General features: G+C 29.4%; 3 protein-coding genes across 13 annotated transcripts in view; 2 read left to right on the top strand and 1 right to left on the bottom strand.

Annotated features, from left to right (window-relative positions):
• The first annotated feature begins 588 nt into the window (after positions 1–588).
• Positions 589–4,736, top strand: LOC141536705 (uncharacterized). 2 transcript variants are annotated; one of them, XM_074257420.1, is made up of 2 exons: positions 589–913; positions 1,231–4,736. In XM_074257420.1, exon 2 carries the CDS (start codon positions 1,233–1,235, stop codon positions 3,696–3,698), a length of 2,466 nt encoding a protein of 821 aa, XP_074113521.1. In that variant the 5' UTR covers positions 589–913; positions 1,231–1,232; the 3' UTR covers positions 3,699–4,736. The 2 variants fall into 2 exon arrangements, with proteins under 2 accessions (XP_074113521.1, XP_074113519.1); XM_074257418.1 differs by having other exon boundaries at positions 1,155–4,736.
• LOC141536706 (testis-specific serine/threonine-protein kinase 3) lies at positions 4,458–8,275 on the top strand. 3 transcript variants are annotated; one of them, XM_074257423.1, is made up of 4 exons: positions 4,458–4,584; positions 4,761–5,064; positions 5,382–5,719; positions 7,129–8,275. In XM_074257423.1, exons 1-4 carry the CDS (start codon positions 4,483–4,485, stop codon positions 7,285–7,287), a joined length of 903 nt encoding a protein of 300 aa, XP_074113524.1. In that variant the 5' UTR covers positions 4,458–4,482; the 3' UTR covers positions 7,288–8,275. The 3 variants fall into 3 exon arrangements, with proteins under 3 accessions (XP_074113524.1, XP_074113523.1, XP_074113522.1); XM_074257422.1 differs by having other exon boundaries at positions 5,253–5,719; XM_074257421.1 differs by having other exon boundaries at positions 5,160–5,719.
• Positions 8,276–9,261: 986 nt separating this feature from the next.
• The window catches only part of LOC141536704 (ATP-dependent DNA/RNA helicase DHX36-like), a 55,682-nt gene continuing 37,253 nt past the window's right edge, over positions 9,262–27,690 (bottom strand). For 4 of the 8 annotated variants that reach the window (XM_074257413.1, XM_074257412.1, XM_074257410.1 and 1 more), the window contains 9 exons: positions 23,124–23,229; positions 18,274–18,374; positions 15,961–16,216; positions 13,850–14,020; positions 13,329–13,450; positions 13,043–13,250; positions 12,750–12,964; positions 9,759–9,967; positions 9,262–9,644 (listed from right to left, as the gene is read on the bottom strand). In XM_074257413.1, coding sequence (XP_074113514.1) covers positions 9,449–9,644; positions 9,759–9,967; positions 12,750–12,964; positions 13,043–13,250; positions 13,329–13,450; positions 13,850–14,020; positions 15,961–16,216; positions 18,274–18,374; positions 23,124–23,229 — 1,584 coding nt within the window. In that variant the 3' untranslated portion in view covers positions 9,262–9,448. Of the gene's footprint in view, positions 9,645–9,758; positions 9,968–11,986; positions 12,577–12,749; positions 12,965–13,042; positions 13,251–13,328; positions 13,451–13,849; positions 14,021–15,960; positions 16,217–18,273; positions 18,375–23,123; positions 23,230–27,690 lie in introns of those variants that run through there. The other 4 variants (XM_074257414.1, XM_074257416.1, XM_074257417.1 and 1 more) reach the window with 4 other exon arrangements.

The raw sequence follows: 27,690 nt of genomic DNA, 5'->3' as shown, positions 1-27,690 counted from the left end.
GCGCGCGCGCGCGCGTCGCGAAAACATTCGGAGGAGCTTCCTAAGACATCAAAACGTCGAGATCTGATGGAAATTCGATTTTCGAAAAACGGGGTGAAATCAATAACTTTTCGACTTTTGAAAATTGTCAATTTTTTTAGCGGAAAGTTAAAAATACTAACAACTTAAAAAACTTATTTCAATTATTCTTAAAACATCGGTAATTTTAGGTAACACTTTGTAGAAAATTATTTAATAATCAGAACCTGAAATTAAATAATGATGATACTTACATATTGAAATTAATTCATATAAAAATATTTGGAAACAACTTGAAATGAAAACTTGTTTTGAGATAAGTATATAATTATTAAAATATGCACATAATTTTAAATTATAAATACTTATCTTACTGTATCTTTAGATAGTTTAGGAACATTTATACAGTGCTCCACGGTAATGGAGAGCTCTTTGAGATATCTTCCTTACCAGCACTCGCTGTATCTCTCGCTATACCATTGAATAAAGATTGCACTGAGTACAGTGAGTTTTGAGTAAAGTTGGATTGGAATAAAGTTGTTATTGAGTAATGAAAGAATAGAGTAGAGTTGTCATTTTTATTTTATGCTGAAAATTCAGATTTTGAATAAAGATGGCCTTGCGTAAAGAAATTTTGAGTAAAGTTGTTTTTTCGCCAAATGTCTCTGTTACATTGTTGAGACGACATGGTACTGAGTAAAGTTGGTATTGAGTAAACTTGACACAGAGTATACTTGTTTTCGAGCAGTGCGAGTATCGAGTGAAGTTGTTATTTTGTTTTTGTAAGTTGAAGGCAAAAACTTGGAATAAAGGTGGTGTTGAGCTGAGAAATTCGGAATACAGCTGTACCCCTGCCGAAAAATGATTTAAACTCATAGAACAAATAGATTTGAAGGTTAGTAAAAAGATTGAAAAAGTATGATACTGAAGTCAGCAGAAAATTAATTTTTTTTTTATTTTATTTCAAAAATAAGTTATAAAAAATCATTTCAAAACAATTACATTGATGTTTTTTTTTTAATTTCATAAGTGTAATTTATTTTTTAATTTTTTTTTCATAACTGAATTTAGTGTCAAAAAATTGCAAATTTTGTGTAGTGACTGTTATAGTAAATAATATATTTTGTGTTTTTTAGAAATTAATTGAATGAAAATATCAACGGATCATGACATTTTACAATTATCAAACTAGTTATTTGATGTACCTTATAGATATGGAAAATTCGACGGACTTGAAAAAGCTTCTTGATGTATATCCACCGCACTCGATGAAACCTGGGATGTGGTATAAATTATTGCAGAAAGCAGTTAGTATTGGCAATCTGGATGTCATCCAAGAACTTATCTGGAATTTCCATATTAACAATTTGAATAAACACCCATGTGAAACACCGCTTCATAAAGCTGTGTTAAACAATGATTCTATATTCATTTCTGCACTGCTAAGTAAAGGTGGTGATACTAATTCCAAAAATGAACTCGGCGATACGCCACTTCATTTAGCAATAGAAAAAAACAATTTCGATATTGTACGAATATTATTAAATGGTGGAGCTGATTTAAATGCGAAAAATAATTGTAATGTTACGCCACTAAATCTTGCTGTTCATGTTGGTAATTTTGAAATTTTTGAATATCTTCTCAACCGGGGTCCAAATATTAATACATCTTGCACTATTGCTGATTTAAAAGAATACACACCACTACACCTAGCCGTTGTAAATGACAGTAATCATGGAAAGAGGATGACAGAGCATCTTTTAAAAAGAGGTGCCGAAATCAACGCTCTAGAGAAAAATGGATTCACTGCTTTACATCTAGTTATTTTAAAAGGGAGACGTTCGATCATCGATCTACTCTTAGATTATACTAATATAAAGGTTGAAAATAATTATAGAATCTCTCCTCTCTGCATCGCTACTGCCCTTGGAGATTTTAAAACTGTTAGTAGTTTAATTAATCAAGGAGCTCTTATCAATACCATTTGTGACTATGACGACGAACTTAAGTCATGTACGCTTTTACATCTGGCAGCAAGAAATGAAAATAAAGCTACGCTAGAAATCCTATTAAAGGAAGGTGCAGATGTTCAAGCGCGTAATGAAAATGGCGAGACATCACTTCACATTGCTATTACTAGAGGAAATACCGAAGCTGTTGATCTTCTTATTCAACATGGTGCTGATGTCCATGCAGTTAGTCCCAAGTGGGAAACAGGATTCACTTCATTACATCAAGCCATTTTGAATAATAATAAAGAAATTGTAAAGATACTAATATCTGGAGGTGCTCATATTAATAGTGACGCCTGGATGTTACCAATTCATTACGCTGCTTTGAATGATAGGGGTGAAATAATCAAAATTCTCCTGGATAATGGAGTCTACGTTGATTCTTTAGATCAGAATGGCAAAACTCCTTTAAATATTGCCATCAATGCAAAAAAATTAAAATCTATTGAATGGATTTTAAAATACTGCCCTAATCTAAAATGTCAAAGTAATGATAACCTACTCGATATCATTGACTCTCATAATAAATTTGAATATAAAAAAGTGATAGCCATGCTTTTTAAATATGGCGTTACAATCAAACGTCATCATGTAAAAAATAAGCTACTAATTTTTACAGCAGTAGAATTAGGATTTGTCAATGTTATCGAAGAATTGTTAAAATTGGGAGTTAGCCCCAATACCGTTTTAAGTAACGATTTAATATATTGCATGCTACACATAGCCTGCCTTCATCGTCAGGATGGAGTGGTCAAATTATTGATAAATAAAGGAGCTGATGTAAATTGCAGAGACCATCAAGGCAAGACACCACTCTTTTATGCAATACACAACGGTGATAGGAAGATAATAAAGATACTGCTACGTAATCACGCTGATATTAATATTCAAGCTCAAGATGGGCAAACCCCTCTTTCTATAAGTGTTGAAAATGTTGATGTCGAAATTGTTACCTTACTTCTAGATAATGGTGCAGATATTCATTGTAATATTAATTATGCACTGAATGTAGATGACGATGACGATACGAATAATCAATATTTTGAAGATTATGATGCTGTCGTGGATTATTACTATGAGCATCAACAACATAATGAAGACCGTCATCAAGTTGCAGAAATTTTGCAAAAGCAAATAATACTATTGAAAACTGCAAATTTCCCTGTAGATAGTGAATATTTAAGTTTAGTTAATGATGTGTGGGGTTTTACGGAGGAATGCAAGAAAGAAATAGAAAGAATGAAAAAAAATAAAGTTCATGAGGACATTAATCATATTACATACTATGATCTTTTAACAAGAAACTTACATACTGTCGCTGTTTATTTAAAAAATTATAAAATAAGAAATGCTGTAGAACCATTCGATTACCAAGATAAGTTTCCAACATATTGCATGATGTTGAAATATCGTTGTAAGCGAGCGATACAACGAAATCAGCTATTCGAAAGCGGGCCTGGGATTTATATGTTCAAAATTTTTTCAGCATTACCATATATTTGCATTGATGAGATATTCAGTTACTTGGACAATCCATCCTTACAAGCTTTACTTATTGCCGTACAATTTGTTAAAAAACAAAAAATTGATAATAAAATAAATACTTCACCTGGTGCTGAAAAAATTACGTGTGATTTACCAAATAAAAAATTCATGAAAAATAAATAATATTTCATGAAAAATGAAAATTACAACTTTACATAATTACATTGATATTTTTAATTTAATTTAAATGTTAAACGAATACAATCCATTACTGAAATAAAATCACTATAATAACAGACGGTAGGTAAATTTAATTTAATAAGCATGTAAGCAATCGATGGCATTTCTCAAAAGTGATGAGTTAAAACTTGGAATGATTACTTTATTATTAAATTGAATTCGATTTTATCGAAATCTGACTGTTCTCAAAAGTATTTGATGAATTTCTCTCAGATTTATTAGATTTTTGAGTAGAAACAAATTTAAGAGTATGTAATCAAGACATTTGATTACTAACTGCAAAGAGATTATAATATGTGAAAAATTAATACAACTTTATTTAATTATTTATGGTAAAATGGTTAAATCCTTATATTTTTGTATTTTTTTAAGATTTTAATTATTTTTATTTATATTTTTTTGATGAAAATAACAATACAATGTATAATACAGTTAATTATTTTATAGATTTGATTTCTCTCAATTGATGTAAAAAATTAATTTCCCAATAAATTATTTTTTAATTATTTTCAATTTAAAATATATCATATAACTCTTCAATAATACTGCAGTTGTTTTTGTGTCTATACTCATATATGTATTTATTATTATAACCAAAATTTTTCGCTATTAATATGTTGATCTTTAATGCTTGGCCTACACTTTTTATTGTAATGAAGATGTTTTAATTAAAAAAAATTTTTTATTCTGGTAATGGATCAACTAAAATATAACAATTTAACGGCACATGTCCCAGCAAGAGCTAAAGCAATCGTCATCAGAGGAAGTATTACTAAAAACACGGGGATATACAATTTTGAAGAAACTAGGAGAAGGATCTTTTGCTAAGGTTATTATTATCTTTGTAAAATATTCCATGTTTCATTAAAATGTAAATTTTGTATAAATAATATCAGAACTGTTCTTTATTGAACAAAATATCCTTCTTGAAATATTCCTGGATCGTACCTTTAACAGATATTATGTACGAGATGTAATAAATAATGATATTTTGATTATAATTAGGTATTTCTTGCTGAATATCAATCAGAAAGTGATCCAGATAAAAAACTAAGTTTAGCTTGTAAAATTGTAAATATATCTAAAGCACCACAAGATGTTGTACGAAAATTTTTTCCACGAGAACTTGATATTTTAATGAAACTTGATCATCCACATGTAGTTCAAGTCCATAGTATTATTCAAAGACGTTTGAAATATTATATTTTTATGCAATTTGCTGAAAGCGGTGATCTTTTGGAATATATAACAAAAAATGGTCCAGTTGGAGAAAATCAGGCTCGGATTTGGTTACGTCAACTTACACTAGGTAAATTTATTTGTTAAAAAATAATAATAATACCTAATAATTAAGTATACGTAAAATTTTTTTTATAATTTCATGTAAAAACAATATAATGATAGGTTTACAATATTTACATGAAATGGAAATTGCACATCGTGATATAAAGTGTGAAAATGTCTTATTGACTATTAATTTGAACGTTAAACTCGCAGATTTTGGATTCGCTCGTTTTGTGACAGATACTCGTGGAAAACATGTATTGAGTGATACTTTTTGTGGTTCTTTATTGTACGCAGCACCGGAAATACTGAAGGGTATTCCTTATAATCCTAAAATTGCAGATATTTGGTCACTTGGTGTCATCTTGTACACAATTTTGAACAAAGCTATGCCTTTTGATGAAACAAATTTGGCGAGATTGTACACACTGCAAACAAATCGTCGTTGGAAATTCCAACGAAAAGTTATCGATAAACTTAGTGACCAGGTTAAAAAATTAGTTGGGAATCTTATTGAGCCTGATATCAAAAAACGTTGGCGAATTGAAAAAATTGTTTACTGTAGTTGGATTGCGATGGAACCTCGATTAATTTTACTTAAACCCAGAGAACAAGAAGCGCTTAACAAGGCAATTGATCATCGCAAAAGTAATGCAGAAAAAAATTTGAAAAAACAAACGGTTCGTTACAGTATTTATTAAACATATATGTTGAGGTAACATAAAAAATGGACTATTTTTTTTCGATTCGACAGAAATATGTTTGTTTATCATGTAAAAGTAGCTATATCTAAAAAAGTCTCGATTTGACTTATATTTGAATTTTATGGGTCGCTCATGATTTTAAAAAAATTTCAGAATCGTTGAAAATTTAATTTTTTTGTATGAGTGCTTTATGATTGAAAAATTTGATTCTAGGTCAAAAATTCACAGAAAATATATATTCCAAGCAAAAATAATTCACACAAAAATATCCCAAACAAAATAATTCCAAGACAAATATATTCCCTACACATAAATTTCCCTTGATAAAATATCCCACAACACAAACTTCCAAACAGCTTAATATCACATTCAGATCATTGAAGTTACTTAATATTTCTTGTTCATTATTTATTATTATCAACAATTTACATGGGAGTAATCATGTTTCTAATAACTTATTTCTTTTCAAATGGGGGGCTTCACCCCCAACCCCGACCGGGGCTCCGCCCCGGACCACACTGTTGATTTTTGCATGAAAAATTTTTTTCATTTTATGTTAGGCCCTTTAATCATGGTTATTGTGAGTGATACATTCATTCGATTTTAAATTATTTTGTCAAAAGAATAATTTTGCCATAAAAGATTTTTGTTTTTAGATATTTTGTCATGTAATATCTTTTCGATGTGATAAATTTACTGGATATTAATTACTATGATTTTATAGTCGGACACCGAAAAATTTTTATCGCCTTCTTTTTTCTTGTTGTTTTATCTTTTTCTTGGTGAAAAAAAATATCTATATTGTAAAAACTTCAAGTCGATATTTTAATTTTAAAAGTTGTTCACGATTTTTTGATTGTCCAAGTAGTGTACTTAACGTATTCTCAAGTTATCTTCAAACTATTGTATTGAAATTGACAAATATAAATATCGTACGATTACGTAATATTTTATTTTTTGATTTTTTAAAAATTTCCACAAATTATTACATTCACTTTAAAGAACTTCCTTAAATTAAATTATGTCACTGAAGAAATTTAACTGAAGAACATTACTTAAACGTTATATTATCATGAACAGACTTTAGAAATTAAATTATCGTTCTAAAATTTTCACATTATACATATCTTTCCATGTAAAAAATGGTCAAATAACAAGAAAAAAATTAAAAGCAGAAAAAAATCTAATTTTTTATAATTCTTAAAAATTTTTTATATCTTACGCGACTTTCGAAAACTTTTTGATCGAACTGATTTTTGAAGAGGGCTTCTGAAACATGATAAAATTATATATTTCTATAAGAGATTAAAAAAAAAATTTTTTTTTCGTACCACCCCAATATTTATAAATAAATATTACTTTTACTGAACGAATTAACTTTACAGATTGTATATGAGTATGAAAAAAATGAAAAAATTATTAATAAGACTGTAGAAACAATTGGAAGCATAAAAATTATTAAAGATGTCCATGAAACTCGATTCTCTACATCGGTTATGGAAAGTAATTTATTAAAGTTGGAATCGATAACTACTAAAGAGTAAAATGATTTATTTTTTTGTACTTTGAATATACATATGTACTAATAAATTTTAAAACACAATTTATCGTATACAATTATGTAATATTTCAAATTTTTGACGATTTAAATAGGTTAATTATCTAACAATAGATATGTTCACAAATATAATGCTGCAAGCCAAACGTTGAAATTCAATAAAGAAATTGCCAAAGAGTCTGAGGAATAAAAATTTAGACTGACTCAAGTTTTAAAAAATATTCATTATCAGGTCGAAACAATGTCTAAAATTGAATTTTTTATCGTTAGTTTTGATGATATTGTGCTATTTATTATCTAGAAATTAGAGTGGGTTCACAGATTCATCAGATTGAAAATATGTTATTGATTAGATGTGATAGGATTCGAATCTGGTTCATCGATGTGAAAACCTTGGGTGGTATTAAGGAATTGATTTTGTTATTGTTATCAGTCTCAACAAAGTGATTGAATTTTGTAATATAAAAAAATCTTTTAAATTTCCTTTTAACATTTTTTTTTAATGTATTTATTTCAAAAATTCGAAGATGACTTTTACCACTTTTATTTCATTAAAATACTTGAAATAGAGTTGATATAAATGAGTACAGCTTAAAAAAATGATCTAATAAAAATTTAAAATTAACTTAAAAATGATGACATTTCTATTTGTATCCGAAATTTTTGTCACATTCGAGTGCTGAGTCAGTGTACAAAGTAGAAAATAAGAGTTTTTATAAAAATCCTATGCTTGATAAATCTATCTACATCTCGTGAAAAGCCCAATCGAGCTGATGGATTTGGTTGTTTAATATTTTTTCTTCTTACCTAAGAATAGATTGTTAGATGTAATTTATATATAAAAAATGAGTGATTCATCAAAATTCTTCAGTCATTTTTACAATAAGTTAAAAAATGATTGTTTATTGGTTGCATATAAATACACTATAAAGTTTTTACAATTTTCTTTTCTTATACACTTATAATTTTTCGATTCAATTTTAATTATATTAATTAATATAATTAAATATACAAAAGTTTAAAAAAACATTGCACTTAATATAGATTATTTATCAAATTACAGTTTACATTATAAAATCTGTTATATATTACTATTTTTATATCGTTGCTTAAAAATTGAATACTTTCACTCTCTACAAATTATTCAAGTGTTTTTTTCAAGCAAAAAAATTTAAAATAACAATATTTACATTAAAATATTATGTACACAAATCTGAAACGGTAAAACATAGAAATTCAACTATATTATTGAGTTCAATTTTAAAGAAAATAAGAATGATATTTTATTATTATTAAATAAACATATAAACATAATCACAGTTTTTAGATTTTTTTTTAATATTTATATTTTTATACTAGCATGTTACTTTTTTTCTTTTATCTATGTCCCGTTTTCACATGCATGTTAATTTTTATTTTATCTTCATACGTACAATCGCCATCATTAATGCCTGGATTGGAATTGGTTACAACTTACTTGTTTCGTGTCCAGGCATTAATAATGGCGATTGTGTATAAATGACAATTTGTAATAACTATAGCTTTCTGCTTTACTTTCATAATTGTGGTTTTAAATTGAGTAACGTTAATATTATCGAGTATACGTGAAACATTGATTAAATTTTATTGTTTGAATATGGTGTGTGTATTTCGTTAAGCGATTTAGCAATGAAATTAAAGTAAAAACAATAAAAACTAAAAAATTGGTAACAATAATTTTTTTTTTATTATATGAATATTTGTCAAAAGAGAAAAATCATGTAGATTACAAAGTCCTCTTTCGTTAAAAATTACATTTTAACTTTGATAATAGAGAAAAAAAGCGTTGAAAAAATGAACTGATTCATAAGCGCGTTTTTGTAACGGAAATATTAAAATAGAATTTTCGAAGTTATGTGTGAAAATTGACTTATTTGCGAATTTAATTAATGCTTATTTTTCAATAATGTTCCAAATATTTTAGTAATACACAGTTATTAATAAAACTAGAAAGAAATTTCTACACATTAATTAATGCTAAAGCTCAGAAATAGTGTAGTGATAATCATAATTCTTATAATAGAGAATAACAATGATACCGATAACTTATATAAAACCGTGATGAGTGAGGCCTGTATACAGCAGGGCTAATCAAAAAAGTTAAATAATTACTTGGGTATTCGATAACAACGAAGAACGAGATACCCAAGTGCTCGAAATATCATCAAAAATGCTAAAAGAACCGCTGTGTTAGACCAAAGAGGTAAACCAGATCCTCGAACACCATTTTGATTTTCAAGTATTGCTGAGACAGGTATCGTTGTTCCGTTTTTGCACTCTTCGAATTTACTTGATTGTGAGCATCTGTATAAAATAATTGACTTTTTTTAAATTAATTAAAAATGTAAAGTATTAATCCTTATATCATTATATAAAATGGTACATAATTTTAAAATTACAGTAACAAGAGTTACTTACGCGATGGGTTCACCAAATCCAAATTCAACTATTTGCATGTTTTGGTAAGCATAGTGTACCATACTCGAGTAACGTGCCCAGGCAAGCCAGGGTGGGACAGAAGTAGCAAGGTAACCACCTAAAAGTTGTGTAGCCAGAGTGTATAGTGCAGAGGCTGTAATGCTTACTTGTAGATCCAAACAACAAGCCCCAACGAAAAAACCAACACTCTATAAATAAATAGTTTACTAGTCAAAAAGTATTTGCTTAATGGATTAATTAGAAATTCCCTGTAACTGCTTTAATACGCGTATTATATTATAACAATAGACCATTTATCGCTCAATTTTTTAAATGCGCTAACTCCAAATTAGCATTTCTCAAACGTGCAATCTATACGTTGTAAAAAATTTTCGGAGTGAATGTGGAGTATACGATTCGGACCGGTAGATTTTAAGAAATCTTAAAAAAACTCGGAAAAAAAAATTTTTTAAATGTGGTTTTTTTCGGAATAACTTTTAAACGGCTCTACCGATCGATTCCAAAAACTTATCAGCTCTTAACATAAAAAAACCACGTCGATCGCCGCTGGTGCAGTCAAAATCGGTTTATTCGTTCGTGAGTTATCGTTGACGAAAGAAATCCGAAAAAAGTCTTTTTTCGGAATTACTCTGAAATTCCTATTTCAATCAAGTTAAACTTAAAGATTCTTTATGCAGCTTGAAAAATTGCGTCGAATGCTGTCACCCGCGTAAAAATCGGTGTTCATTCATTCAAAAGTTATTGTGGTTTGAAAATTTGAAAAATAGTGTTTTATCAAACTGCTATCAGACTTTTGAGCTCGGAAAGCTCAAAATAATACTCAAATTGTATTTCTGAGCTCGAAAAGCTCAAAAACTTCATAAGTGCAATTTCAAGTGTTTAGGTATGGAATTGGCGGGAAGTTGCAGGGGTGGCCTTCGGGGTCAACCGTCTTCCTAATTTCTTTTCTCGTGATGAATAACCGTTGAGACGTGCACTTTTGGATATTTCAAACTTTTTTTCAATAGCCTAAAGTGTCCCCTCCTAAACAAATGAAAGGCCATTCCTGTATCTATAATAGCGTTTGAGATATTACAAAAACAAAATTGAAAAATTGGAAAAATCGCAAAATTTTGAATTTGCCTATCTTTTGAAAAAAAATTTTTTATTTTTTTTCCTTTGGCAGAACTTTGTTATATGATAAAAGAAAACTTCTGATCAAAATTTATCCAAATCTAAAGGGGTCGATTTGACATAGAATGACACTAATTTTAATAGTTATATAAAAATTGAATTTTGAGCTTGAATAACTTTTAAGCCAATAGATTTAGCAAAAAATTATCAGAGACCTTTTTTGTAGAGCGTTAAATTTGCAAAAAAATTACCGCTATTCATTACTTTGGATTCATTTATCGATGAGTTATGAAATTCTAAAGAAAAAATAAAATTTTTCCCATGTTATTTCCATAAGAAACTTAGATTGGAACGCGAACAATCCTAAATTTTATTTTAAGAGCTGAAATTTTGCGGGAATTTTTAACTTCCCGCTAAAAAAATAAAAAATTTTCAAAAATCGGGAAGTTATTGATGTTACCCCGTTTTTCGAAAATCGAGTTTTCAACTAATGTTGACGTTTTGAGATATATATATATATATATATATATATATATATATATATATATATATATATATATATATATATATATATATATATATATATATATATATATATATATATGCGCGCGTGTGTGTGTGTGTGTGTGTGTGTGTGTGTGTGTGTGTGTGTGTGTGTGTGTGAGAGACACGCAAAATCGTGAAGCGTTCACATTTTTTAAATTCGAAAATAATGCTGTGAAGCGGGAAAGAATAGGAGTTACGGATAATCATTACGTCTACACCTCTAAATTAAGATACGACCGTGTATTTGTATATCTACATATACATTTTCTTATAGTTTTTTTTTCTTAACTTTAGAATTATGGCCCTCTAAACCATACCAGAATTTTCTGTTTTTCATTATTTTGTGCTTTGTGTTTTATTTTAAACAATTTTATAGTAGAAAATGAAATTATGAGGCGTGCACTTTTGAAGTTTCCAAATTTTTTATTGATTTATTTATTCCATACCGACGAAAAAAAATAATTTTGTACATAAAATTTGTTTCAGTTGAATAAAAATTTATTTTAGTTCAAAAACTCCGTACTTGGATGTTTTGCAGATTAAAATTCAAATTCACTTCGGAGTCACTTCAAAATCACTCTGAAAGTAGAGTGTCGAATTATTTTACTCCGGTACTTCGAGTGATGAGAGTGTATGCGGAGTAAAATACATTCCCAATTATTTCCCAATTTTCTACAGTGTAACTATTAAGATTGTGTTAAACTAGAAATTTTCATAATGTCTACGCTAAAAGTATTTAAGAAAAATTATCGGATAAATAATATTAAATTTGTGACAAGTTGTACTTGCCGCTAAAATTATACTACCGAAGACCCAACAGTAATTTTTTAGAAGTGAGGTCCTCCCTACTTTTCGCAATAAAATATCAAAAAGTTGGTATTGTCGAATATTTGTAAAAAATTATTCTTATTTTACTGCGGATTTATGATATAATGTATCAAAATAGTAAAAAAAAAATTTTTTTTTCTTAATAGTTCTAAAGCTTTCATGTTAACAAGAATTTCACGTTAATCGAAAACCGTCAATGAAATGCGTGCATGTGTTTCAAACGATTTTTAGTATTTTTTTAATTTAGTTTTATTTAAGTTGTTTAATTTTCTATCATTTTTTCAAAGTTTTTTTTTTTTTTTTCAACAACCTGTAAGAGACAAAAATGCGATTGTATAAAAAATATTCTAAATATCATTTGTATATGTTAATATTATAGACCCTACTTGGAAAAAATTATCAAAGAAATAATATAGAATTTCAATAATATTAATAATAACAATAAATGTCTAACTTGTAAGAAAAAGACTCATTAGTTTATACCTGTGCCACTACAGTGTTTAGAAGTAAAAAGGCGAGTAATGTGATAAAAACAGCTGGACAGTGAAATCCTAGCATAGGATAGCTAATTATATGATAAACTGCCGGCAAAAGTATTGTTAGCGGTAGTTCACCAACCATTTTGGCTAAATAATATGCTGAAAGCCGATATGATCCCGATAAACGTTCTTTATTGATAACTTCACGTTCAGGAGGAACTAAAAATAGACATAATAATAAAATAATTTAGTAATTATGAAAATTCAATTAGTTGGTATTATGTTTAATGATTTTACAGCTAGAAAGAGCACTGAAGTGTGCAAATAACATCCAGTATGTGGTGCTAAAAAACATCCATCCTTGGATATCATGGAGTGCTGCTTCAGTTCGTGGTAATCGAAGCCAAAGAAGACCTGCTAAAATACCCAGTGCAATTGTTTGGAACCAATTAAGTCGTGATAACATTCGGGGTCGAGCTTCTTGAAAATTCCTTTCAGATAACACCTTTTTAACATTGGATGATTATTTAATATTATTTCATGTATGATTACTTATTAATAATTAATATAAAAAATACCTTACTTTAAATTGAGACCAAAAACTTGTTGGCCATTGCCAATAATAATCTTCATCTGTTGAGCTGGCACTGCTACTTGCATGACTCTGTGTATCCAACCATAACGTTCGACCTTCATCCTCTTTTGCTATTTAAAATTGTGATTAATAATAAAAAATATTTATTTCAAAGATTTATATAATTATTGTTTTGCTCGTTTCAGGAAATTCATACTAAAGAAACACTTTTTTTCAGTGTAAGTTTAACCATTTGTATTTTTAGGAGAAACAAATTTAGATCTCATCTTAATTGGTGAGAAAAAAATTTATGCATAAAATGTACTTTCATTAAACTCAATACGATTTTTAAATGATTAATTAACACGTTGACTACATCTGAACGGATTTAATCAGATCAAAACAAATATACAACAATTATTTGACAGGTCCATATAAAGTTTAATTTTTTCTTTTAATTCCTTTGAAAAGTAAAAAATTAATTTACAATTTTTTTATATACATAATACATAATATAAATTATATAGTACCGTTATGTGTGATATGGTGTTCATGATAATGGAAGAAATGGTCACAAATTGGATGTTGACTGGGATTATAGTCAGCACGAAGTTCCGGTGGACATTCTGATCCTTGCCTCATGGCTCTAGCTGCTGCAATGATACGTTCTCTCACTTCTTCTGGTCCTTTTATTTGTTCCACTGTAGAGAATAAAAGTAAGCTATATAGGATGTACAGCTAATTTTTTTATTTTTGTAAATCGAAGTGGATCTAACGATTTCTATATGAACCAAAATTATTTTTTTTTTTATTGTAATTAAATTTAATTTTGTACGTTTGAATTTTGTGTTGTATTCAAAAGAAATCACTGCGTACCCCTAACTATTGTAATAAAAAATTTTTTTCTTCGTTGCAAGGTATAATTTAACTTGATCAGTTTCTATATCATTACCAATGATTTTTCGCTTAGTTATCTCCATTAAAGAAAAACATCAGTAACAACGTCCGTTCAATAATTTTGTAATTTCTTGTAATCTTTTAGAAATTTACAAATTTGTATTACACGAAAGCTCTACAAGTTTGTTTCTTCACTTGAATATGAATCTTACTGAAGATACTTGTAACAGACATGATCGGAAAAATTGTATAAGCATCGATTAAAATGAATTTTTTCGAATTGTTTTTAAATGCACAAGGTGTCCTGAAATGCTTCTTATACTGCACTCGTCGTAAATTTTAAAGGAGCAAAAAAAAATTTTTTTTTCTAAATATTTCGCAGATTCTTAATGAGCTGTATTTAATCGAAATATAGTCGTAGCAGGAATCGAAAAAAAAAATTAGGAAAACGGATGACCCTGAAGGCCATCTCTGCAACTTCCCGTCAATTCCTTACCTAAACGCTTGAAATTTCACTTATGACGTTTCTGAGCTCTTCAAGCTGAAAAATATATTTTGTGTGTTATTTTGAGCTCTCCAAACTCAAATAAATAGCTTTTGTATGCTTTTGAGCTCTTCAAGCTCAAAAGTCTGACAGAAGTTCGATAAAACACTATTTTTCGAATTTTCAAACCGCAATAACTTTTGAATAAATAAACCGATTTTTACGTTGTTGACGGCATTCGACGCAGTTTTTTAAGCCTCATAAATAATCTTTAAGTTTAATTTGATCGGACTAAAAATTTCGGGGTGATTCCGAAAACACTTTTTTTGGTTTTCTTTCGTCAACGATAAATCACGAATGAATCAACCGATTCCGACCGGGCTGGCGACGATCGACATGGTTTTTTGATATTAAGAGCTAGTAATATTCTAAATCGATCGGTGAAGCCGTTTAAAAGTTATTCCAAATAACCACCTTCAAAAAAATTTGTTTTCCTGGTTTTTTTTGAATTTCTCAAAATCTACCAATCCGAATTAGTCCAAATAGTATTCAAAATCTAAGTTTGGCCAAGCTCTTTTGAATCGCGCGAACCGCGATAAAATCGATCAAACCGTTCAAAAGTTATAAGCGGTTCACACACACACACACACACACACACACACACACACACACACACACACGCGCGCGCGCGCGATTTTTGCCAAATGGGGTAAAACCAATAACTTCCCGTTTTTCGAAAATCTTCGATTTTCTTAGCGGGAAGTTAAAAATTTTTTTAAGCTTTAAAATTGTGGATTTCAGATTTTCTGGCTAAAATTTGTTATTATTTGTGGTTTTCGGGGAATCCTAAGAAATACTGTGAAAAAGAAATTTCAAAGTTTTCGTCAGTTTTTTTTTTCATTTTACGCGCTTCGAAAAATTTTTCTTAGCTAAGCTACCAAATGTACCTGATAGCCTGTTTATCGAGTTTTAATTTGACGTTTGGCAATTTTCTCTAATCTAAGTTAATTTCTCTTGAAGATATTCGAATTTTGTTCCATTCCGCTGTAAGATATGAGTTTGTGTTTTTTTAAAATATCCTTAGCAAGTCTTTTCCATTTATCGTATAAATCATGATTTTCGGAAGCATTTGTACAAGATTTTTACAAGACTATTATATGTGTAAGTATTTTTAACTTAAAAATAGTTTGAATAACACACAGTTTGAATAATTTTCTGATCATATTATTAGAAAAAAAAATATTATATGCATATATTTACTTATAAAATCAGCAGGATTATAATGAGGAAGTAGAGTTAGTCCAATAGTGGCGAAAAATCTTCCGATACTTGCTGTTGAACCATAATACGCAACTTGACCACGGCTAAGCAATAAAAGTTTGTCGAAACTGTGAAACATTCTAGAGCTCGGTTGATGCACGGTAATTACTATACTTTTGCCTTCTTGGACTGCATACCTTTTCAGTCTTGAAATTAACGCTTGAGCTGAGTATGAATCCAAACCACTTGTTGGTTCCTGGAAAATAAAAGTAGTAACCATATCTCAACTTTAAGATTTATTTATTTATGAAAGTTTTGACAGTTGTAATTGTAATTGCAGTAACAACGCCTATGTTAATTTTAAATACATACATTTTTTCACTTGGTGCCCCTTTCTAGGTAGGAAAAAATTTTCTAACCACACGCCATCCGCTAGTATTTATTAATACTAAGCATATTTTAGTCCACGAATTTACAATTGGAAAAATTGAGTATTCTTAGTTTCTAATAGATGGCGTATGGTTAGAAAATTCTTTCCTACCTAGAAAGTTGATTTATATATGTGATAGTCTAAATTAAATAGCGATTGGATTCACTCTTCGAATAGTGTCTGTTTCCAATAGCAAGTGCACTTTATTTGCTGTTGATGTTTTGACTTGCTCATCTATAAGCGATTTGATGCGCATTAAAGTATTCTTGTAATGAAAATATGATTTGAAAAAAAAATTTTTACAAAACATGCATTAATTCTTTTTTATATTTTAATTTTCAGTTTTCTCCAGTTCTGATAAGTAAATTTTTTGAAAAGAAATAATCTCTTTTTTCTACCGTTAAACTGAATAAATCTTATCAACTCTTAATAACCCTTTGAGAAAATCCAAATTCGTTTCCCTGTTTAAAATTTCCAATAGGATCCCATCAAAAGCGACAAAAGCCACTTAGAAACCCATAAATTTTATTGGTTTTTAAGTGGCTTTTGTCGCTTTTGATGGGATCTTATTGGAGTTTTTCAACAGGGTTATCACAACGATAAATTGATATCATTATTTCAAGAAATAAAAGTTATTAATATTACTTCATGATATCTCTGAAATAGTCTGATTCTTTCACATTTGAAATTTTGTCAACAGCTTTGAATAAGTCTGATTCAGTCTTCTTGCAGAGTCTGAAATGTATTTCAAATAATAACTTAAAACAACAATATCTGCTTTTATCTAACTTACCGGCTCTTATTATAACATTTTCAGAGAAATTCAGACTGGTGGTATTCAGATTCAGAGTCCCACAATAATGATTCAGACTACGGACAGAATCGTATTTCCACTAGGGTGGGCATTTTAATTGCACTATGGGCTTATTCAAATCAAATAATATTTGCATTAAGTTGCAAATTATTTTTTATCAATTATGAAAAAATTAAAAATTTTCAGAAAATTCATGTTTTTGAAACTTTAAAAAGCTATTCTGTATAGTTATTTCAAGAAAATGTCGAGATGATTTTTCATATATGAAAATAAAAAGTAGAATTTCAACAATTAATGCGTTTCGTTTGAAAGTTATTCTGGAAAGTTATCGCCATTTTTTATTAAAATATTTATAAAATGAATCAATTTTTAACGTTTTTCAAGCAAAAATGTGATTCAGTCTCGATCATCAATCAATAGGACTTGCTGCTTTTTTTTTTTTAATTTGAACAGTTGAATAATTTATATAATTCAATTTACAAGTGTTTTGACTTTCATATAGCTTGAAATAATCGCAATTTCCGGCAAGATGAATAATTTTCCAGATTTTTTTTTATGGATATGTATGTTAGTGAAATCTTATATTTAAAACCTTGTACAGTTTTCAAAAGTAACATTTCACACATATACTCTAGATTTTGTCAAACATTATTCAATGAAATATTCATCAAAACGAAAATTTTAGTGAGGCGAAATTTCAAGGTGCGAAAAAATTACCGCATTATGTAAAAAGTATAAAAAGTATTTTTTTTCTGACAAATTATGATAGGGGTTCTGGTAGGAAAGTTATTGTAGTTCTTGAAACCATTTAATTTTTTATACAGTTATTGGTTGTTAAGTTATTTTTATTTATTTTACGAAAATTTTTTAAATAGATTGTAAATATTCTGATTTTTAAAAGATAGATTAACGCGTGAACAATATTGAAATATTGTAATTACTGCATCCAAAAAAATTAAAGTTTTTCAGTTGTGTAATAACCTTACCATTTTTATAATTTACTATTATAAGTGCACAAAAATGAACGTTAGAAATACAAAATAAAAATTATATATCGCAGTAGACTTACGTCAAGTAACATTAACGATGGATTTGTGAGTAATTCGCAGGCTATACTTGTTCGCTTTTTTTCTCCTCCAGAAAGACCTCGCTTTGTATGATCTCCAATAACTAGAATTTGAAGACATGGCTGTTTTTCTATTTTTTTTAAAAATAGAGCTTCTACGTAGGTATGGAATGTTTTACTATAATTTTGATGTTAGCAATGAGAAAATTTCTCAGGTTAGATGCAAGGATATTTACTCTATGTATATGATAATTTTGTTAACGTAGTAGTGTAAATATGTATTATATATATATAATATGTAACTGGGAAAAAATTGGCTTTCGTAATTCGGTTGCAACTTAATATGAAATTGAGCATAATTATATGCATAAATCAATTTTTAGATAAATGATGAGCATTCAAAGAAACAAGTTATAAATTTGAACTAATCTCTGTCGTTTCATTTTCTTTTATCCAAAAATGGATCAAAAAAAAAGTTTTTATTTTAATTGAAAAAAAAAAAAAAAAAAAAAATTAGGAAAACGGTTGACCTTAAAAGCCATTCCGGCAAGTTCCCGCTAATTTCATATCTAAGAACTTAAAATTACATTTATGACGTTTTTAAGCTCTTTGAGCTCAAAAATAAAATTTATGTGTTCCCTTGTGGAAATAATTCTCTGAAAAAACTCTTGACAAGTCTTTATAACTCTGAATAAGACTTTTCGAAATTCTTCACATCCCTAACTAAGTGAAGGAAAGACTTAATAAGTCTTCAAAACTCAGCAATACTCTTCAAAAGTCAAATTTTCCCTGCAATTTCGGAATTTCTCAAAGAGTTATTAAGACTTGATAAGACTTGTTCAGTTTTACAGGAAAAGAAGAAAATATTTCTTTTCAAAAAAATTACTTATCAGAATTAAATAAAACTATAAAAAAGAATTAATGCATGTTTTAAAAAAATTTTTTTTAAATAATATTTTCATCACGAAAATACTTTGATGGGCATCAAATCACTCATAGTTGAGCAAGTCAAAACATCAACAGCAAATGAAGTGCACTTGCTGTTGGAAACAGATATTACTCAAAGAGTAAATCCAATCGGTATTTAATTTGGACTATCAAATATTAAAGTCAACTTTCTAGGTAGGAAAGAATTTTCTAACCACATGCCACCTATTAGAAACTAAGAACACTCAAAGATTCTAACTGTAAATTCGTAAATTAAAATTTGTTAGGTATCAATTAATTCCAGCAGATAGCGTGTGGATAGAAAATTCTTTCCTACCTAGAAAGTTGACTTTAATATTTGATAGTCCAAATTAAATACCGATTGGATTTACTCTTTGAGTAGTATTTGTTTCCAACATCAAGTGCACTTCATTTGCTGTTGATGTTTTGACTTGCTCAACTATGAGTGATTCGATGCCCATCAAAGTATTTTCGTAATGAAAATATTATTTAAAAAAAATTTTTTTAAATCATGCATTAATTCTTTTTTATAGTTTTATTTAATTCTGATAAGTAATTTTTTTGAAAAGAAATATTTTCTTCTTTTCCTGTAAAACTGAACAAGTCTTATCAAGTCTTAATAACTCTTTGAGAAATTCCGAAATTGCAGGGAAAATTTGACTTTTGAAGAGCATTGCTGAGTTTTGAAGACTTATTAAGTCTTTCCTTTACTTAGTTAGGGATGTGAAGATTTTCGAAAAGTCTTATTCAGAGTTATAAAGACTTTTCAAGAGTTTTTTCAGAGAATTATTTCCACAAGGGTTATTTTGAGCTCTCTGAGCTCAAAAAGTTAGCTGTTGTAGGGTTTTGAGCTCATGAGTCTGATAGAAGTTTAATAATACACTACACTGATAAAAAAATGAACTTCTCAAAAGCCGAAATCTTGAACCAAGAATACCATTTTTAAGAAAATCATTTTCTTGAGCCAAGACAATAAATTCTTGAAACAAGAAAATTTTTTTAGACCAAGAATAATTACTTAACTCAAAAATTGATTTTCTTGACTAAAAAAAAACTATTTTTATGACTCGAGAAAATTTTTTTATCAGTGTATTATTTAAATTTTCAAACTGCAATTACTTTCGAATGAATAAACCGATTTTCATACAATTAACAGTATTCATCGCAGTTTTTCGAATCCTATGAATAACTTTTAAACACAAACTGATCAGACCGAAAATTTTAGAGAAATTTGAAAAGTTCACTTGTTTCGAATTTTTTCGACAACGATAACTCGCGAACCAATCAACAGATTTTCACTTTCTTGGCGGCGATCGACGTGGTTTTTCGGGCTCTAATAATAATTTTATTTCATAAAAAACAATCCAATAAGAAATGTCGAAGTTATGTAAAAGAAATACTTTTTTCTAAATTTTTCGTTTTCGATAACTCCCGAATGAATCAACCGAGTTTGACGAGACTGACGGCAATCGAAATGGTTTTTCAAGCTTAAGAGCAGATTCGGTTTTGGGATTGATCGGTGAAGCTGTTCAAAAGATCATTTCAAAAAAATCGTTTTTGAAAAATTTTATTTTCAAGATTTCTCAAAATCTAGCCAACAGAATTAATTAAAAATTTCACAAAATTCAAGGACAATTACATGCTTTGGATCGCTATTAATCTCGATCCGATCGGTTAAGCTGTTCAAAAATTATAAGAGGTGTTTACACACACACAAACACACACATACACACGCGCGCGCGCGCACACAGAGAGATCATCATCACTGGAGAATTCCGCCGCACCACCGTCGCAACACCGCTGCACGCCTTTTTAAGCGCCGCACCACCGCTGCACTACAGCCGTGACAATTTTGATTATTTTACAAGTACCGCATCACCGCCGTAACAAGTAAAGATATTTTTATCCACCGCACCACCTCAGTACCACAGCTGTGACGACCAATAAAAATAAAATTATTATTTTTTATGAAAAAATAATAAATTTCGTTCAACCGCCGCCCCACCATTGCACGACTGCTGTTTGTTGGTATATATTGAAATAAAATAGTTGTTGATTATTCAAATAGCTAAACTAAATTTACTTAGTAAACTTACGGCTTGTATTAGCGTAGTTGGTAATGTTCGAGATTTTCATGCTGAGGACCCAGGTTCGAATCCCATCGCAGTTTGATTATAAAAGTTCTTTCAGGGTATTTCGATAGGCATGCCGGTTCTGTTCAAGCCGAAGACGAAATTTAAAATCTACATCAACAATACGACTAAAAAAATCAAAAACTTCGCGGTACTCCGACCTAATTAAAAAAATTTTTTTTTGTTTGAATATTAGGCATTGGAATAAAAGGAGATTGAACAATAGGTCTTACATTAAAATTTCTAGTCAGGTTATGTATTAATTAATTATTGCATAATAAATTAATTATGATGCCATTTTTTGTAAAATTGTAGATATAATTTACAATAGGTGCGGCGATGCTAGGGAGAGTAAATTTTTAGCGTGCGGCGTAATGTCCACCAAACGGCGGTAGTACAGAGGTGGTGCGGCGGTCGAACGAAATTTATTATTTTTTCGTAAAAATAATAATTTTATGTTTACTCGGGTAGTTCAAGAACCTCTACTAACGACTTTGGAGATTGTATCATCTTAATCTCCAGCTACAGTTGTTCTACTAGTTACTTACAAACCCGTAGGGAAACCAGGACGTAACAATATTATATGGTAGTCCGTCAGGTTGACGAGGTAAATTATGATATATTATGGTATTCCGTTAGGTTAACGAGGTTTAGGAAAATAAAGAATTAAGAATATTGTCGGATAATTATTTGTAAGACTTTTTCAGCAAGTTGCTAGTGGAAAATTAGGTGAGAAGTTTTTACGGTTAAGTACTAAGTTAGTAGTTTGTTAGTAACAAATTTGTCATTTATTAATTTTATTATTGAAGGTGAATGAATAATTTCATTGTTATTAATAAACTTTCTCAGTGTTATTTACAGCCCTCTCGAACTTCTAACGACCTTGTCTTTCTCCTCTCATGCTTCCCCGATTTCTGGGACTCCGTGTTTAAAATCATAGTGGCGCCCTTTTCAAAGAGGAAAGGGGAGACCAATTGCACGAGGGCTAATTATCCTGGTTTCAAACTTAATCTTCTTGATTCGAATAAAAAAATTTTTAAACCACGAACTTTTTCTTGGTTTAAGTAAATTTTACTTGATTAAAAAATTTTTCGTTTTAATTTTGGACAATGAAACTCTTCAAAATTATTTTCTTGGTTCAAGAATTTTTCTTGATTCGGGTTAATTTTTTTTCAGTGTGGGTGTGTTTAAGTCTCATAACTTTTGAACGGCTTGACCGATTTAAACGAACTTGACGGCGTTCAAAAAGGTTTTAACGACATTCGATTTTCAATACTATTTAATCGATTTGGACCAGTAGATTTTGAGAAATCTCAAAAATAAAATTAAAAAATTAGAAATACGGTTGACCTTAAAGGCCATTCCTGCAACTTCCCGCTAATTCCATACTGAAGCTCTCAAAATTGTACTTACGACGTTTTTGAGCTCTCCAAGCTCAAAAGTCTAATAGAAGTTTGATAAAACACTATTTTTTGAATTTTCAAACCGCAATAACTTTTGAATGAATTAACCTATTCCCTTGTCCCCAACGCGATTGTCGGCATTTGACGTAGTTTTTTAAGCCTCATAAAGAATCTTCAATTTTGAATTAATCTGTTGCTGTAAGCTCATCTTAAAATAGTCTTTGAAAATCTTAAAATAGTCTCAAAAAAATGTTTAAAAAATTTTAAAGACCATTTTCATATGAGCTCACAGCGACAGAGCTCCGGAAAATTATTACTCGAATAGGATCCGTTAAGAACGTATTTCTTGGAAATTGACTTTATATCTTACTTGTATCTTGGCAGCCAGTAAGATCCAGAACTTCGATAATATGATCCACGGACTGCATTTTCTGCGCTTGCGAAAGAGTATCTGGCAGCCTCAATCGTGCCTGGTACTGTAATTGAAATAGACTGTTTTATTAATCAATCTATCTTCACCCGATGAAAAAAAACACGTGTGGCACTCGGGGACTGCCACGGTAAAGCTATTGCATAGCTTTTTTTATCAACTTATGCAATTATAATTATTTCTTTATTTTATTCATGCAGTATTAAGCTATTTTTTTTTCTTTGATATTAATTTAAGTTACACTTTTTGAGCGTGGTGACCGATAAGAAAACAAATTTTTTTCTTTTATTGAATAAATGAGAAGTTAATATTGTTCAAAATATTTTTATTATCTTACAATACATGTAGGTTATTTTGGAATTTTTATCATTGAAACTATAGGCTTATGGTAACTGAAATAAGAAACATAAGTTTGAGACTTGATATCCTCTAAATATCTGGAAAATACCGCGTCAATGGTGGTCCCATATTTTGTTGTGGATTCTTGTGGATCATTATTCATTTTCAAATTCAATTTTTCCGAAAGAAAAGTTGTCAACCGCTCTGATTTTTTATCAGCGAAGTTGATGTTGAAATCGCCAGCCAAGATAAGTGGAAATTTATTACCATTTGTACCAAGTATTTTCGACCCATCTTCAGTGTACTCCAGTAAAGTGCGATGAATAAAATGCTCTACCTCGTCCAATTTTAAGAGAGAAATGTAAATTGCTATCATGACTATGTGTAGGCCATTTCTAAGTTTGCATAAGCACGCACAAATATCTCCAACAAATGAGCGCCTAACATTAACATCGCTAACGTGTGCAATATTTATTTCAATATTCGGAGTCATAATATTAGTAACATTATTATTATTTTGGTAAATAGCTACCCCACCTTTTGGAATAGTACCTCGTTTGAATTGAACAATACAATTGAAATTAGGTATTTCAATCGGATTATCATGCGTCATGCAAGTTTCGGTAAGAATTAACACATTTGTTTGTCTCGTAACTGAATCTTGTAAATCGTATTTGTATTTTTATTTTTTTTGTATATTTTATTTATGCTCTTTGACGTTCACAATTTCTTTTTCTTTTCAGCTCTTTAAGTATTTCTTCTCTATAAAACGAAAATAGCTAGGTATAAATAATAGGTATAAATAGTGTAATTAAACACCAAAACAATTATTCATTCAAAAAATTTGAACAAAAAAAACGATATTTTTAAGAGTTTGATCATCGGATTTCGCGCGATGAACATTTATATAGATATAAAATATCATATTTACTTTCTCTGTGCGGCATTAATGTGTATTACCTATACACAAAAAACAAAGGTACTAAATTAAGATCGCTCATTTTAATATCAAATATTTTTAGGTTATTTTTATAGCAGTATTATATATAAATTCAAAAAATACTGCATTTGTGATTATAATAAAATTTATGTATATACCCAGTAAACAATATGATGTCTTTAAAGGTTCTTGATGAACTCCTATTTAAGATTTGGACGTCGTAATTTTTAACGGAATGGTGTCTCTAAGACGTCTTGAGGACGTCGAATGCGCCACTTTAAGAGTAATATAAGACTTCCACAAATATTCTCAAAGAGATCTTTTTTCTGAGTTCAAAAAAAAAGAGTGCTTACAGAAGTTAGAATTAGGAAGTCTTTTTGAGTTCAAAAATAAGATGTCTTGCAGAAATCCGAATTAAGAGCTCTTTACGACTTCAAATAAAAGAGTACTTATAGTAGTCAGAATTGAGAGCTCTTTCTGATTTCATACAGAAAATTTGCAGAATATTATTATTATAAATTAATAAATATTATTTATTCATGCTATAAATTTATTAATATTAATTGTTAAATTATTATTGTTGTCATGTAATACTCATAATAATTATAATAATAATATTGATTTTCAGTCATTTTGTGACTTAATTTAAGTAATTTTTATCATTTAGTCGCCATCCTTTCGTCCACGAAGTCAGTATTTTTTTGATACTCCTTGACAAACAAGATGCATGTAATCCACTGGAAATTGAGACACCATACCAACACCAATATCTTCAAAATCTGATTTTCCTAAATGATGATCTTCATTTAAACGATTTATAAAATTCGAGTCAGTGCGTAATGGTGCATCCATATCAAGAAATAACATTCGATGGTCACTATATTCTCCTTCTTGAATGCACTTACCGCAACCATAAAAACCACCATGACCTTTTGTGTAGGTTACAAAAGCTCTCGCTGGTGAATCACAAATGACAGCCCTTATAATTACTTTAAATTTATGACTATCATACTCGAAACCTTCCTCTCTCAGATTTTTGTACTCATTAATGAAATCTTGAAGAAATTCATTAGTCATTTGGTTTGTTCAGTCCATGGTATATACCAATAACGAATGGTATAGAGACTTTTGGAAAAATTTCTCCCAGTATAGGATACAGTTGTCGTTTTGAACTCTTCGATATTGGCAAACCATCAATGTGTATACTAATCTGGATAATATCTGTAATCTGTTTTATATCGACAATTTTTAATTGATCAATTAATCCTTCTTTCAGTCCATAGTGGAAATATTCTCCTGGTGCAACCTCACGAATAGTAGTATCTGTAGGAGTATCAATTAAGGTACGACTGTCATTTGGAAGACTTTTTAACTCTTCTATTGACTCCACATTTCTAATAATTGTTAGTAAAGCACTTGATCCAGCTTGAGTAATGTTAAATTCGCATTTCCATTGAGCTAATTGTTTGGTTAAAGGAATTGGTACTTCGATATCACAATTATTATTATTATTATTATAAGTGATAGAAGTTGTAGTAGTTGTTGCTGTTACTGTTGATGTTGTTTTTGTTGTTGTACAATGAGAATTATCATTATTATCTGTGTAAGTCTTTAAAGAGATATCGGTTACGGTATTATCTAAATGAATCGACTGTAAACTGAAATCATCACTGTCATAATTATTATCGTTGTTCATTACACTGTTATTAATAACTGGATCATTATCAAATGAAGTATCAACCGATGCTTTTGCACGTGCAGTCTCCAAAATTGCCTGCTCACAGCGTTTTTTCAATCTTCGATTTTTCTGACTCTTAGACAGTTCACTGAATCTTTTTCTTTCAGACATCTTGAGAAAAAAATATTTTAAATTAAAAAAAAATCATAATTTATATTTATTTTTTGGATAAATGTATACGTTACCTTTAAAATCGAATGATTTCTCAAATTTATCACTGATAAAAACATGAAATATCATATACAGTAAAATATTAATTAGCTAAGAATATGCACTTACATTATTTTTAGAACTTTTAATTTACAAATTACGAAATCACTGGTTATAAATAATTAATTGATTTCACTAAATTAAAGTTTTGCAATTCGACGCTGAATGTAAACAGAAAACGTACCATACACTTATAGGTTATATTAAAACAGAGATAAAAAATAAAAATAAAATTTCTATCGTTGTGCGCATGCGCCAATACAATTCAATCCTACCTCAGCAAAAAGACCTCTGAAAGAGTTCATATTCATGACATCTTACGAAGTCAGAAAAAAGACCTCTTAAAAAGCTCAGATTATTGATGTCTTATGAGTTCAGTAAGTAAACTACTTGAAGAGCTCATATTTTAGAAGTCTTACAAAGTTTGTCAAAAGATTTCCTGTCGACTTCTTGATTAAGAGTTCTAATTGATGAATTCGTTAAGACATCATATTTAGACTTCTTATGGACGTCTTTGAAAAGACTTCTTCCAGAAGTCTTTCTGATTTGGATGCTGACTGGGTAGAGTACTCACTCATTTTCTTTCACTATTTTTTCATCACTTTCTTCATTAATAAATGCACTTTGTTTATTCATATTCAAAACAATTTGTACACAAATTTTACGCGTACAGCTATTCACTGTTGTACATAGATGATAGATACCTATACAGTGTAGACTCTACACGCATACGTATAGTCGCACGCACACAAACACCGTGCCGAAGTCTACCGAACTGAAACGACGTTAGACGATTGTTAGGTTTTTTTCGTTACGGAATTTCTTGGTTCGGTCGCCGCGCTCAAAGCCCGCGATAAAAGCTATGCAATAGCTTAAAAAGCTATGCAATAGCTTAAAAATTTTTGTCTAATCATAGATAATCATTCATAATGATCTATATATGATTGGATTCGAAAATTGGCCAAGTCTAATTATATATAATCATATATAACTATATATATAATTATGTAGAACAATGTATAATTGTATAGAACTTTGTATTATATATAACAATATTTAATTATATATAATTACTTCTAATTAATCATTTCGCTTAGTTTTATGGATATATCACTTGATAGAGTCATATGTAATTCTCTACAATAGATTAAAATACAAAAAAAAATGTTTACATATAATTTTACGGCTGTACCTAGGTCGGGTTGGCCAATGCTGACAAATGGCCCAGCCTTGGATCATTTATTACTTTACCAAGTCTTGGCAAGGTAGTAGTGGCCCAG

This window comes from Cotesia typhae, unplaced genomic scaffold, assembly GCF_013202065.1.
Source record: "Cotesia typhae breed Kobodo isofemale line unplaced genomic scaffold, CoteBio_Ctyphae scaffold_152, whole genome shotgun sequence".
Lineage (NCBI taxonomy): Eukaryota > Metazoa > Arthropoda > Insecta > Hymenoptera > Braconidae > Cotesia > Cotesia typhae.
Note: the sequence above shows the minus strand (reverse complement) of the source record. Positions and strands in the feature narration are given on the sequence as shown.